The sequence below is a fragment of the Centroberyx gerrardi genome, unplaced genomic scaffold, assembly GCF_048128805.1.
Source record: "Centroberyx gerrardi isolate f3 unplaced genomic scaffold, fCenGer3.hap1.cur.20231027 Scaffold_122, whole genome shotgun sequence".
In the NCBI taxonomy this organism is placed as follows: Eukaryota; Metazoa; Chordata; class Actinopteri; order Beryciformes; family Berycidae; genus Centroberyx; species Centroberyx gerrardi.
The window spans coordinates 10,988-26,549 of NW_027605259.1; the positions used below are offsets into that span (position 1 = coordinate 10,988).

The following is a 15,562-nucleotide window of genomic DNA, read 5'->3' on the forward strand; positions in this document are numbered from 1 at the left end:
TCTTGTGAGGAATTTACCCGGCTGCAGATTACATTTTCAGGAATCCGCAATGTCAATGACACTATTGGCAGCTGTGTTAAACAGGAGGGCATGGTGTGTGTGTGTGTGTGTGTGTATGTGTGTGTGCATGTAGGATGGAGTTGCTTTGTAAAGCCGCTACCCACTTATTGCATTTCCCCCGAGCCTGTGACTCATTAATCAAATATTCATACATCCCTGTAAATACATGGCGAACACAGCCGACCCTCACAGCGGTCCGTGCCCCCCAGCACAAACGCTCTTTCATGTTTGTGACAAAAATCCCCCAAATCCCCCGTCCCCCTCCCTCCGCCTCCCTCCTGTCCATTCAACCCTTCCTCTTCCTCTCCCGTCTTCCAAGGCATCAGAATGTCACCGGTCCTTTTGCCGCCGCATACTTGATGTTCCCGCTCTGTCCACACAGCCGGCCGGCCGTCCACTTAAAAACAACCACGGACAAACACACAGATCAGACAGGGGATCTAAATGATGCCTTTATGCCGCTGCTTCTCCATGGTGGAGATGAGAACAGATGAGGGATTCTTCTTCCTCTCTGTCCATCCATCCTCACCCTTGCCCTGGCACCCCCACACAAGGGACAGTTCCCTCCCTTAAAAAGCCCGGCTCATCATAATACAAGAATTTGTATTGTACGGGAAAACAGTCCGGCATTGCTCAAACCAAGGGGGCAACAGACAGATTATCCATGGTAACAGAGCTTTGCACACAAGGATATTTTCTTTTCCTCCACAGGCAGACACAATCGCCGCCAGTGTCACTGGGTCACATTTTTTCCGGTCCCTGGTTAATGGGCTGTAGAGATGGTTAGCACGTACGATTAGTTTTAATCTACTACATTTGACTGGGAGAGAAAGGGATTGAATACATTTCAACACACCACTGAGGTTTGCATCCAGCATTGAAAATGAGACAAACAGATTTTTTTTCTTCTTCTTCTTCTTCTTCAGTCGCTTCAAGTTCTTCAAGTGGAGCCAAAGGAAGCAAACCGATTAAGAAACTCAAATGTTTTGACTTTATTCAACTTTTCTGCACAGCAGTGTAAAAATCAATATTCTGCATTGCTGAGATTAATGACGTTTATTAATGCAAATAGAAATGTGGATGTAATGTAGGAAAGCACAAGTGATAGATTCAATAGTCTAAATATTGAAGTGAGCTGTACCAAGTCAAATTGCATGATCAAGTAATTGCCACTGAATTTGTAGCATAGGTGTGTATTAAGTTCTATGTTAAAGTAGCCATTGTGAAAGTGCTTTGTGACAATAGCAATGGATCATTCCTTATCACTTATTTCATGTGGGTAGCACTGGAAAAAATACACATTAAAAAAGACATGAAAAGTGGCATAATCAATATTAAAATAACACCTTGTGTGGAAAAAATAGCTTTCAAAAATAATGGCTTGAAATAGTTTGGCCACAACTGTTAATTGCACACAACATATATAAATAATAAAACTGAAATGCACTGTTATGCACTGTCAATATGTTCATGTAATGTAGATTGCTATTCCATATGAACTCTCTTTTGCAATGCCCAGAAGTGTATTTCTATTCATTAGCTCCTCAGCATCTGTTTTAACTCTGTGTGTGTGTGTGTGTGTTGTACAATAGATACTTAATAGTTTTGCAATCATCTACAGCACCCTGTTCTCAAGTGGCAATTTATAATAGATAGTGCTTACAGTGAGGTACAGCACACAACACTATTATCCCTCTCACATACTCTCCTGTCACCACCGGTCATTTTCACGGTGATGCATATCTCCGTCACAGTTAATACCACTCACACACGAAAACACGCAAAGGCAAGCAAACAATCGTATCATCACACAACATCATCATACATTATTGCTAAGAGAAAGAAATGAGCTCTAGTGTGGGCAAAAAGAAACGTTGGCAGAATTATTAAAATAGTGTCCTTCAGAAGCCGTGCGGTTCGGCTGCTGAGGTGTTTCAGACGGGTGGAGAATTAATCCTGTTTGATGAAACGTTCTTGGCAGAGTAGTTTGGAAAAGTTACTTGACTCAGTCTGTCTCAGAGAAACAGAAAGCCCTTGGCCCACATTTATCAAGGCTTTTTCCACACTCCTCTCAGCCCAGGGCCAACCAGGCTTTAGGGACTCAGTAGTCCAGGCCTAACTAGGTGTTTAGTTCTGGGCTAACAAAGATATTACGCTCACTCAGTCTAAAGAGGGCTAACACTGATTTCAGGGCTAGTTAACTCTGCTCTGCATCATGGTTGGCTTTGGCTTTATAAAGCGCTTTAGACTGGGACTGCTGATCTAGAGCTAGCGCTGATTCTGCCCAAATCCCCTTGAGACTGTCTCCTTCATTATGATCTGAGGTACAAAACTGATGAGAACTCCCAAAAATCTGGGGTGTTGATAAATAATCCCTATCAGTAGTCTGTCTTAAATCCACAAAATTAGAAACAATTGTGCAAAATGACTGGTGTTCCCCTTTATGACCCTGGATGAGCAGACAGAGAAAGTTAGGCCATTAAAATCAGCAGGGCCCGCCCAAAAAAATATTCCAATGCTTCCTGGTAGAACGTTCGGCAAGCTTACATTGCCAGGCAACAACTACAATTCCATCCAGTTAATAACAGTTTTAGCTAAAAATTGCCCGGCAACATTTCCAGGAAGTCTAAACTGAATCACTGTAGGCTTGAAAAGTTCCGTACGCCTCAGTGTCACAACATTATTAGACACTTTGGATACGGAGCAGTTTGACAAAGTCACCTCTCCATTCATTCAAAGAGGAACTTCCCTGTCCGTAGCCTTAAACAGCGGCGTCAGAGCAGGACAAAGTCCCCGGCGGTGGCGGCCGCCCTCCTCGGGTCACGGATGAAGGGCCACTCTCTCTTCTCTGGGGTCAGGCCTCCAGACAGGTCGTAATCTCTGCCGTGACCTTGCATGAAAGTGAACGCCGGGTATTTCTCCCGCGCCGACGGCTGCAGCACCTGAAACGAGAACGGAGCGGTGTTAAGCGCTATGTGTTACCCCTATACGTTTTCCTTAAGAATCTATCGCTATCAACGTATCCTCACCCTTGACCTGGCATTTCATGGCATTTGCCCTGCGTTTCATAATTTCATCTAACAAGGGGCATCTGGCTCCTTTTTTTTAATTCCCTTTCAGATTGGACATTTTAGCACACAAAAATAGAGACATAAGAGTCCTTCAAGTAGAAGCAGGATAAGTTTAAGGAGGGGAGACTCTGGTTCACAGCATCTAACCAACTGGCTGATTGGTTTGAAAACCAAGAACCAAGTCAGATTCATGGCTAAATGGTGCCACCTGCTGGTCAATTTCTATCACACTGTAAGACCCGCATTTCCCAATATAAACTGAAAAATGTATACAAAGTGAGCTATATTCACCACATTTCTTCCTTAATATTTTTTAGTTGTGAAATGACTAATGATGCTGGCAATGGATGAGTGATAAAAAAAAAAACCCTGCATTCCTCACCTTCGATAGCTCTTGGCTGATTCTCTCATAGTCATGGACACTTCTAGAATAGAAACCTATGGTGCAGCTCGGGTCCATCTTGCTGAAAGGCATCTTCTTTGGCGACGGGCAATGATACGACTAGACAAAAAGAGACAAAATACATCAAAATATTCATTCATTCACTGCGGGGCACAATATTGGATGGCTGCATCAACACTGAATAAGCTGTATTCTGCATCATTTGAAGAATGAAATCCCATTTATCCGCTGTCACAGCATACATAAATTTACAACTTGGGTGTGTTGTCACATTGTATACCACAGCATGCAAAGCAAAGTTGCTATACTGTGGTGTAATGATAAATGCTGCTTTTTATGTGTTGGTCCTGAAATATTCAGGCTCATAGTACCTGATCCTGTATTTGCCGTATTTCTCTTAAGCGGCAGCTTCACATATCTGAGCAGCAAATAAATCAGCAGATAGGGACTCGGTAATTGAGCAGAGGGCTGCTTTAAGATTCATACCCTTAAGTACTAACAGAAACTATTAAATTCACATTACTGGGGCCCCAGTCAGCTCGTCTGTGTAATTTCACATTACCTGGAGAGGGAAATCGCTGGTGCTGACATCCACAAAAGACTGACAGTAATGAGGGTCCATGTAAATCAAGCTGTCATCTGCAAGGACAAAACAAAAGACAAGTTATTCAAAAACATCGGATTATTACAAAAACGCGCTTCTCTCCAATTTCTATGCAGAACAGCTCAAAGTCACCCGCTCGGCCTACTGTTAGGCTTCTGTGCGTCAAATATGCCTCCCAGAAGGTTGTTGCTTTTTAATATCCACCAGGGTGGATTAAATTCTGCATAATCAGATGCGTTTGTACAAGCACATTCTTTACACCCACAAAAAAGGGGCTGTCATTTAATTTTTGTGTGGGGGAATTACTTTTACAAACACGCAATTATATTCGACCATTTGCATATGATAAATGCGGCGCTGAGCCGCGCCTTGGCAGGGAGAATGTATTGCTTGTCATTTAGACATCATCCACCACTGTATTTCAAATTGGTAAAATGTAAATGCGTAAATATTGACTGCCAAGATGTACAACTGAAGGTTCCTCCCGGCTCCTGAAGGTGATGGAGAGTGGCTCACTTTGGGGCCCGGATGAAATTTATGCATGCCTCCTATGGAAATCAATTACAGCACACAACTTGGGAGGTTTACTTGTGATAAATGGGCGAGGCTTTGATGGGTCAGAGAGAATAAAGTAAGCCCTGCTTCACTCGCTACCGTCTCCACTCCTCTCTGCTTTCCTCATGCAAACAGGAATGCATTAACTTACTTTGTCTCTTCATACAAGGAGGGTATATTATGCAAAACCATCTGCTATTCACACTAACCTCTCTCTCTCTCTCTCTCTCTCTCTCTGTGTCTCTCTCTTTTTTCCACTAGGCAAACACTAACCTTGAAATCCCACAAAGTAGCAGGCCTGTTTGGGCTTCCCTCCGATGATGCCTATGCAGTACTCCAGACTCAGGATGCTCTAAGTGCAGAGAGAAGGACAGAGAAACAGACAGACAGCTTGAATACTTTAAGCTTGGTTCCTTCATATTTCTATTACAGTAAAATGGGTATTTTCAATTCACCATTTCCCCCAGTGATCACTTCCTTTTTATGTTAATTACTCTTACTTTCTCACTCTATACCTTCATTACTCTTACTCTTGACACGCTATCTTATTCTTGGTGCCATGCCTCTTTTCATATGTGAAATTGCAAGCATTCAGTAACCAGCAGCGCAAAACTAGGGTTCCAAGGTACAAGTGTGTGTGTGTGTGTGTGTGTAATTCTCTGATCACAACCTAGTTAAACTTGTTTGGCTAAATGAAAGTTTGAGAAAAAACAATCCGTGATCAGCTTCTCACCTTTACAAAGTTAAAGTACTCGGGGTTGGTCTTCTCCCCGCCCAGCCGCACCGGGACGAGGATGATGACGGCTCGGCTGTCCGACAGGGAGGAGGCAGACGATTGGCTGTTCTGTGGGGGAGGGGCATCCGATCTCCCAGCAGAGGCCTGCCCCGCCCCTGATGCCCTGTGGCTATCGACGACATCGGCACTGTACACTGTGGAGGATCGATAACGCAAAAGGTCAGATGGGGGTCGTCTGTCTGTCTGTCTGTCTGCATGTCTGCCTCGTCTATCTGTCAGTTTGCTCTCCATCAGTCTTGTCTGTTCATCAGTCTGTCGGTCAATCAGTTGGTCTTCCTGTCTATCTTTTTGCAGCTGTTCCTGATTATTGAACTATGAGCATGACTTATATGGATTCTTTATGATTATAATGTTTTGTTTGTGGGATACAAAATTCCTCTGCATACTTTGGTCTGTGACATTCTCCAAATACATGTTTATTTGATACTCTGAAGTTGCTGGATTATATTTACACCTGGCATTAAAATGTGACATACACAGTGAAATGTATGGATCGGAGACCATGTTGCTTGTTGTTTTGTTGTTTGTTGTTAATGTGGCCAAATGCGTATATGACCACTTATGGAAGTGGATGATTGGATCTTCAATGCATCTTGGGTGCATTTACGGCTGGATTTTATGTGTTTTTGCTCTATCCGATTACAATCTGATCACCCAGGAAGCATGTGGGGGTCGTTGTGTCTGTAAGAGTGGAGTTCACATCAAGCTTGTAAACACACCAACACACACACGCTTGCACACAAACAGATACAGTATCTTGTACTCTGGCTATTGAGAAGAAGGACTTGAAATAAAGCCCAGGTTATTGGGGTTAAGAAGAGTTTGGAGTGGACGGTAGTGGATTTAGAATGGGTGTGTTTGCTGGAGAATGGACAGGGTGAGCCTCCTGTCGCCTCTCTCTGCTGCTCCCCAGGCTCCCAGCAGCAGGAGAGTTGGTAAAAATGAAGGGTCAGTTTGGGCGCTGTGCCCAGTACCCAGCTTTGTCAACAGCAGGATCATCTTTCATACCTGTACAGTCTTGGGAGACGTAGGCAGTTATACCCGCCAAGCCAGGGTCCGTCGCCTCCTCAACAGCTTTCCTAAGAGAGTTAAAGGAGGGAGAGGGAGAGAGAGAGAGAGAGAGAGAGAGAGAGAGAGAGAGAGAGAGAGAGAGAGAGAGAGAGAGAGAGAGAGAGAGAGACAGAGAGAGAGAGAGAGAGAGAAAGAGAGTGTGATTGAGAGGTTTTAAGTTCTTTTCAGAGGTTTTAATCCGTTTTTTAAAGGTTACACGTGGAGCTTACATGCTAATTCAACATCAGAGCTGTATGTATATTACCATGAACTTATAAACTTCTCTAATACTGACTTAATAAGAAGCAAACTGGTGTCGGCACCCAGAGGAAACCCAGGCGTAACCACTGAGCCACCGTGCCGCTCCATTGCAATGTAATGATTATTGTAAATAGGTTTAATAAAATGTGTGTCGATGTGATATAATAAAGTGGGCTTGAGTACTTGTGTGGGTCAATCTTCATTATAAATAAAGTATTTTAATAGTTCATTGTGCATGTTAGGAAAGAAGATTTGATGAGGTTGTAACAAGTCTGACTGTTTTGATCATGTAGTGTTACAAAGGCTATTTTATTTACAATTCTATACTTTTAATGTTTAACTTGGAGATTTTATAACTCTTTCAGGCTTTAATGATAAAGATGTTATGTACTATTTTGATGTATCAAACATTTGTCAAGGGTGAGCACTGCATTGATTAGAATTATGGTGGTAGTCCATTAAGCATGATATCATTATCATCACTAGTTATCAATTAGTTATTAAAACATTGCCTACTGACAATGCTTGCGATGCAAGTAAGAAAGAATTGACAAGGATATTGAGAACTACTGGGCTCTGCCTTCATCAGTATGCAGGCTGGAGGGATGTTATAGACTTTATAAAGGATTTGTATTGCTTCACACTGCCAACATCATGTCTCAGAAAAGGGATTGGTGCGGTTTCTCTGGCTCTATGTATTATTACGTGTGCATGTTTTTTATCTATTTGCATGCTGTTTATGCAACTTGAGCGTACATTTTATATAACCTGCCCACACAAGTTAATACTTTGTTACCACAAAATATTTTTTTTCTCCTACATGACGGCCAATCCCGGGCTCTGTAGCGGGCCTAATAAGGTTACTAGAACAGGCATTTCAGACATATGCAGCTCAACAATTACCGTTGAAAATCCTGCATTCTCTGTTTACACTTGGTTTTAAAATGTGTCTTGGGCGATCGGATCACAAGTGGACAGCCGAGACACATCGCCGTTTACACCTGTGTTTATCATGTGTCTCCAAGGTGTCCAGCTGACCACTTGTGTTCAGATTTCGTTACTGCCTACGTCACTTCCGCTAGAAGGTCAAAGGGCCCCGCGTTATTACGTCAGTCTGTCGCCAGACAATAGTGATGGGAATTCCAGCTCTTTTTAGTGAGCCAGATCATTTGGCTCAGCTCAGCAATAAGAGCCGGCTCTTTCGGCTCCCAAATGGCTCTTCATTTAGTACCACTTCTGGCTTTTAGAATTCAGCCAAATTTAGCAATGTTTTGACCTATGATTGGTATGTGTGCACATATATCACTTAAATTATTCAATGTAATTATACTAAACCTTATAATTTCCAGAATACCATAATTTTACATTATGTTTGGTATAAAAACCTTAAATAATGTAAAAACATCAAACACTATTACACGTGTGTATTGAACGTTTTATTTATATTGAACTATCCAAAACACAAACCATTCCAAACAAATGACACTCAAAACGGTGTGTGTGATATTTTTACCTTACAAATTCTACATTCTACCTTTAGGTTGTCTATGTTATTAAAATGCATCCAAATGCTACTTCGTTTGCGACTGTCACTCATCTTGTTTTCTGCTGTTCTGTCTGTCATCACACGTGATTGGTCGCACGCACATACACATCAACACAACATTCAGTCAGTGCATGGAGTGCGCATGGCCGAGCAGTGTGGCGAAAACATTATCCTATTATTCTTTCTTGTATTAATTTACAAAAAAAAAGAAAGAAAAAAAGAAATCGGCTCTCAGACGGGAGCCGGCTCCCATCGTTCACTTAAAGGAGCCGGCTCATAGAGCCGACTCGTTCGCGACCGACACATCACTACCAGACAAGCGCCAGATTTGTTTAGCACGGGCTAGCTAAGAAAACAGCAATGTTTCAAGAACTAATATACATGTACGGGCTATTCCAACTGTTGAGATTGACAGGACAAAGTCATTTGCGACTTGCAAAAGAGCGCAGGACAAGACGAAAAAGGAAGAATGTTAGAAAAGCAGTGGCTTTCGCCGCTGCTGTGATAGCCACAAGACCCCGAAGAGCGATATTGCACTCCAACCACGTACATCAGTGCTCCTCTCCATTTTTTCGAGCGTTGGCGCGCTGTCACCAAAACAACCACCACGTCCTGCATTGAAGACATATTTTCCTGTTACGTCCTTGTCGGGGACGCATCAGGACGCATTAGCGTTTATACTACAAAAGATATGTGGTCAAATGCGTCCCAGACAACCTCGGCAAGTGGTTTGAGTGATCGGATCACAATGTGTCTTGGTGGTTGTTTACACTTGTATTTAGCGCTGTCCACTTGTGATCCGATCGCCCAAGACGCATTTTAAAACCAAGTGTAAACAGGGTCTTATTGTAGATATAGATGCTTGCACTTCTAGTAAGCCTAGAAACTTAAGCGTGTTTTTTCCTTTTTACATCCAATCTTTTGCTACCTCTGCAACTTTATCCTCTCTTTTTAGATACTTTGTATTCAATCACGCCCCATAGTTGTGATTGAAATAATGTGACATGAACAGCAATAAGTCATTATTATGTAATTAAAGCCAGTGGTGGGGTGGATGTGGCATGATACATGCAATATAGTTACTCTCAGATCAAACCTTTTTCTCACTCTGTAATTAGACTTACTTGAAGATGTGTGCCACAACAGCGGGTCCGTACCAGTCCCCTGCCTGTTTCCCCACTGCCAGACCTAAGCGGACCAGCCTGTGGAGGCCCAGCTGAGCCGAGGGGCTGTCCCCAAACCAGGACACCAGAGTGCGGTGGTACACCTCTCTCAAGTGGGCGTCTGCCTCCTCCGCAGCCCCCTGGGCCTGGGCCTGGGCCTGGGCCCGGGCCTGGGGCAGGTGCAGGGGCAAGGGCCCGGGGTTGGAGGGGCTGGGAGAGCCCTGCAGAGAGGCCTCCAGGGACGCCACTAGACGCTTGGCTGCACTGGTAGTCCACGTTTCTGTGTCTAAAGGCTGGAGGGACAGCGCCTCCGACCAGGTCCAGTCTGTGGAGGAATAAATCATGTACAAAACATCAGCTACACTCAACATGAAAGAGCCAATGCAGATCAAAGATTACAGATCTAAAGTCACATTTTGAAACAAGTGTTAATACACCAAAGAAGGCTTGGGAACTATGTTTCCTAAACCACTAATGGAGGTAATTAGGAAAATCTATTTTCTATCCTTCTGTGGTGAACTAACACCTGAATTTTAAAGTGACTTGTTTACCAATGTCAGAGTCTTAACAACATCTTTGGATAATGCTAGGTGTTGAAGAAGCCAATATGCGTAGCTCAGTGGGGAACGATGGTGGCACAAATCAACATGTTGCACAACTGCAAGCCTATGCTTTTGATCACTAATCAAGACAACAATTTCCTGTTAGCATTTGAGAGCAATGCTAGAGTTGGTCGATCAGGATTAAAAACATCTCTCTCCAAATTTCAGGTTGAATACATATTTTTACTATGTATGTACTATACCACAGCTGTTGCAAGTAAATACAGTGGCTTACATGTGTTTTTGAGATAAATAATGTTAATCCCCACTGAACACAAAAATACCTGAATGCCTTGAGAGGGGACTGGGCTAGCGATTAAGGAATTAAAGGACAGGCTCTGAAAAATCCAGAACCTTTCCTTTGAGGGACCTTGAGGCATTATGCAGCAAAATACATATTACAAGAGTGATTTAAATGACCGCAACCTGACAAAATGGCAAATAGCTAGATAAATCATATATACGCTGAAGGGGAAATGGCTCTGTGTTTCCCAAATCTGATGTCACAGATGGAAGTTAATGAAAGGCACTTATTTGACCAGTTCTCTGTGAGAAGTTTTGAACCTGATCATTCCAGACATCCTTTATCAAAGTCCCACCTAGAATATCGCCATTAAGAGTCTTTCAGAACTTGTGAAATTAAAGTTTTTGCCTTAAATCTTCTGCTTTAACAGACAGAATCTAGAGTGCTTCAGTAAGAGAATAGGTATCATTCTATTCAATTATAAGTCTGAGTGTCCCAGTATTTCACTTTTACAGTGCCTTAGCCTTACAAACAGGGTGGGCGCCTAAGGCGGAGAGAATGGGAGTGGCCCAGGCTATAAATGGGGACAGAGTAGTGTCTAAGGCATTAACATAATGACCTTGATCCAAAGTGAATGAAAGTGAAATTGATCAATAAATATCCTTAAGTGGCCATTCGTCATTTTATAGAGAAATATTTCATTAATGACATATTTCGGATTTGACAGAAGAACAAGTTTTAAATATTGTTTTCCAAATGACTGCATTAAACTCGCAGTCGTCTCATTATGTGGACCCGTAAAGTCTAGGACTCTTCAGAGACAATAGAGCTCACAAAGATATGATCAACTTTGCTCATTTTAAAAGTCTTGCATCAAATAAATTAAACTTTCTGTTTCAGGTTGAGACTGCAGAAACTCTGACTAAGAGTCTGGTTCCCTAATCAGAAAAATAGAGAAACTGAAACTAACTGAACTGCAATATAGCAATTGAACATATTTTCAGTGCATTCCTGTATGGTCTAATTTGCAGTTAAGATACATGTAATTTTACAATGAATAACTAGGAAAGTTGATACATTTTATGTTTTATGTATTTTCATCCATTTTGCCTGCTGGGTAAACTGTTCCATTTACATTCTGAGCTTTTGGCAAATGAGGTTTAACCGTACAGGTGGTGAGTTAGACAGTGGGAGAGGGTTGAGAAGAGAATATAACAGGAAAATGTGGAAAACTGTGAGGAGGTCTTTACAAATTGGCTGCCAGAATAGACCTACGCAAATATCCCCTATCCCCTATGGGTCAGGACCTAAAATGGGCCACAGGCGTATTTCTGGTGGGTCCCCACATGACAAGAAACCTGGGTCTAGGCTAATGTCATTTGGCTTGTCATGGTTCAAACAGTCATTTCCTTTCATGGTCAAAACACACTTGAGCTTTTAGACCAAACAAGCCATAACCTTTACACACTGGGTGCACTTTGAGTGAACTATTCACTGTTGAATGATGGAGGTCAATGGAAAAATTGGACTTGTACTTTCATATACAGCAGGTGGATAATGATTTCTTTTTTCTTGGAAACTTCAGGAAGAAGATTCAAATGCTATCTGTAACCATGCCACATGCTACATATTGTGCTCAAGTATTATTCTATCCACACTATACCCTAAAATCCCAGTGAGATGTATTGAAGGAACCTGATGTCATGCCAGCAAGAAGGATTGGAAATAGAGCAGTTTGAAAGGAAAACCCTATCCAAAACCCTACAACCTACAGTATAAGGGAAGGTGTGACGTATCTTAGAAAATGAAAGTTTGCATACAATCTCAGAAAAAAAAATGTATGTGTGTATTATAATCCTTTTGTAACTCAAGAGAATCTGCAAAAAGTCAATGGAGCTGAATACTTTTGGAAGGCAGTGTGTACTGCAAACACTACCATGCCATCAACAAACTGACCTATACTTTTCGATATACATATGTGTGACATATACTCATATTTTAGGGTGAGAAGCTCTTTAAAGCAGGATGACCCACCACACCTACTCAATGGCAGGGAAACTCCGGGATAGATTAGCACCTTTAAATGAAGAATTAATAAAAAAAATATATATATTTTACAGATTTTACAGACTGTTTTCATGAAGCTGTGGTCAGGGGGGAACCTCCATCATATTGGCACTGGACCAACTGACTGGCTGATATCCAATATTTAGTTTGGACTCACCTCTGCCTAAGAAGTGCAGAGTAAGTGCCTGAGCCACCATCATCTGTCCTGCCCTCAGCATGCAGCCCCAGCCGCAGTCGGAGGCCAAGGTGGAGCCGGGCAGGGGGGGGAACTCCTCCCTGTAGGTCAGCCACACCCGGGATGCAAAATCCTTCCGAAAAGCCTCTGCGTTCCCCATGATAAGGTCCTCGTCACAGGCTTCATAGCAGGCTTCTGTAAGGCCGTCGTCATCTGAGGCAAACAAAGGCAACCAATTGAGGGTTTGTGGTTAACTTTTTCCCCTTTGTGTCCTCTGTTGGTCAGAAATCTACTGGCTCTAATCATTTTGTCCTCATGTATTAATCATTTTAAAGTTTCCTATTACACAAGAGATTTTAGCATGTCTATTTTTTTACCTATTGAGTAAGCCTATGTCTCATGCTGAAGCCCGTGGGTCAGTGCAGTGTGTTGTTTATTTTCTGAGACCATGTTCAGAGGGCTGTAACTTGAGCCAAAATATTTGAGGACAGAGTTAAAAATAATTTCCCACTTCCTCACTAATCATTTCTGGGGCAGAGGCATGCAAAATGTGAAACATTTTACAGTGTCACTATAGGACAAACAGTCTGTGCATGTTTATGCATGTGTATAAAACTTAATATACAACCACTGCAGGTCATCCAGTCTGTGTGTATGTGCATGTGTTATCACAACCATTGTAAGTGCCAATAGCTTTTTTGTATGTGTAAGTGTGTGTGTGTGTGTACACCGTACCTTCACACTTAAAATGGTAACATTTTCCCAGAAGAAGCACTGGGGAATTTCTACTGAACGAGGTCTTTGATTTCAGAGCCCAACCTAAAACAGACAGTAAAAACACTCACTGTCGTAGGTCACAGATGGTTAAATATAAGCTCTGAGACATCCTATTCACTCTGTTGACTAACACGCCTACAACACCCATTCAAAGCTCAAGTGCTGGCTCAATCCCAGAGCTCTTTGCATATTTCTCTCTGCCTTCCATCCCGTCTCTCTGCTGTAACTGTCACAAACAAGGTGGGAATAACCACTATCGTCTCAAAACGTAAACAACAAAATCCAAGAAACTAGCTTCCTGGTGAAACAAAGCAGACAGATCAGTGTGGACTGGATATGAAAAATAAATATTTAAAGGGCTGATTCAACAGCAGCAGGTTCTCAGAATACCACATCCTCTGATCCTTATCATGCCTATGTTGTCATGTGCTGCTCTGTTCCCATCTCATCGCTTAAGCAAACGATTGTTTTTGTTCTGCGTCCCCCTGAGTCCATCTTTTTGTGGATCCCTTTGCATTTCATGTCTACACACAGTCCAATTTAGGTTAACTGATAGGTCATATCTAGCTGTTGGAACAACTGACCTAGAATGTGAACTATATAGAAAGAAACGGTTCACTCTATAGAAACAGCAGTGCTGCAGGCGTGGGAAACACAGTGAATTCAAGGTTGCAAATGCACAGACAGGAGTAAACATGGGTGGTAGGGGTGTGTGCTTGCAGCGGCCTCAGGCAAAGTACTTACTGTACTTCACATTGTGCCACGCTGACAAGAACTTTGTCTTCATTTTTTCCACCTCGTCGCTCCCTTTATTCTCCATTTTGACCAGCAAGGAATGGGACCCATCCCAATGCAGCATACAACCCCTGGTACACGGTGGGGAAACACACACACACACACACACACACACACACACACACACACACACAGAGAGAGAGAGAGAGAGAGAGAGAGAGAGAGAGAGATAGAGAGAGAGAGAGAGAGAGAGAGAGAGAGAGAGAGAGAGAGAGAGAGAGTTGGCTGTAGCAGTAGCAGTTCCCAATGAAATCACAGCTGAGCTTACAGGGAGCACATCGTTACCTTACGTACAGCTTCTTCGATCCAGTTTTCTGTCATTCACAGCCGCTTTGAAACTCTGTCCAAGAGTTACAAAGTCGTCACGTTACATAAATACTGTAACAACGTCTCGCCATTTACTTGCGGTGTCACTAAACACGTTACATTGCCCAGTGACTGCCAATGTTTACATTTTGAGGAAGTAGAAGAGCCAAGTCAGCGGCTCTCGCGGTGTTTCCACCAGGGGCAAGGTCTAGAAACGATCGTTTTATGTAACAAGCTAACACGAGTGGGTGGCGTTTATTTTCCTTACAATTCCCAATCTCCCAAACGGAGACTCCGTTTGCCCGGGGTATCCGCTGCATCAAAACATGCGCCCCTCTTGTATAAAGGCTGGGTGAAGGGTGATAAAGCCCGAGGCGCAGCTACACCTAAAAATATTTAATCTCCCCCATCATATTACTATTACGATAGCTCTGTGAGATAACACTTAGATGATCATCCGAAAATAATAAGCAGTTTTTCCATTTTCCATTTACCCATTCTTTCAAACATGTTGGTCACACACCATCAGAAGTCCTGCTGCAGTAGTGCTTAAAATTACAGTCAATATAATATACAAATTTATTTCCAGAAGATGTGTTTTCTAGATGCTATTGTAATTTTGCTATTTTGTTTTACCTTTTATCAAATCTGTTTTGTTTGTATTACATTGTTACAGTACAATATAACATTGTAAATATATTTAGCATGTTTATTTATTACTAATTTAATTTTTTAAAAAAAGACTGTCTAGCAAGTGTGTGAGAGTAATTACTGCAATTAAAAATTGAAAACTGAAATATCGTCGTTGGATTAATATGTTGGTTGATTTTATTGTAATCAATGTTAATGGGGAGAAAATACTCAAATGTTTGTTCTATGTTCGCCCACCGGACAAAATTACCCACCGTTGGCTCGATGTCTGTGTACCTAGCAATGTACACCCAGCAGCCTACTATTTCATTCATTGTGTACCGTTACCTTTGCGCTAGGTGTGGCGTGTGTTCTCATTGGGTGTGTGCCGGTGCACACGACTACGTCCATTACGGTAGCGATTCCATTCTCCAGTTTTCCCGTTTTCCCTGTGGCC

The 15,562-nt window shown here is 42.3% G+C and overlaps 1 protein-coding gene across 2 annotated transcripts; it reads right to left on the reverse strand.

Moving 5' to 3' along the window:
• Positions 1 to 1,078: 1,078 nt before the first annotated feature.
• LOC139931989 (cysteine protease ATG4C) lies at positions 1,079 to 14,617 on the reverse strand. 2 transcript variants are annotated; one of them, XM_071925645.1, is made up of 11 exons: positions 14,455 to 14,617; positions 14,119 to 14,240; positions 13,333 to 13,416; positions 12,580 to 12,810; positions 9,471 to 9,834; positions 6,498 to 6,568; positions 5,427 to 5,623; positions 4,967 to 5,045; positions 4,097 to 4,173; positions 3,514 to 3,633; positions 1,079 to 3,002 (listed from the first exon to the last, which is right to left on the reverse strand). In XM_071925645.1, exons 2-11 carry the CDS (start codon positions 14,231 to 14,233, stop codon positions 2,835 to 2,837), a joined length of 1,506 nt encoding a protein of 501 aa, XP_071781746.1. In that variant the 5' UTR covers positions 14,234 to 14,240; positions 14,455 to 14,617; the 3' UTR covers positions 1,079 to 2,834. The 2 variants fall into 2 exon arrangements, with proteins under 2 accessions (XP_071781746.1, XP_071781747.1); XM_071925646.1 differs by lacking the exons at positions 13,333 to 13,416; positions 14,119 to 14,240.
• Positions 14,618 to 15,562: the final 945 nt, after the last annotated feature.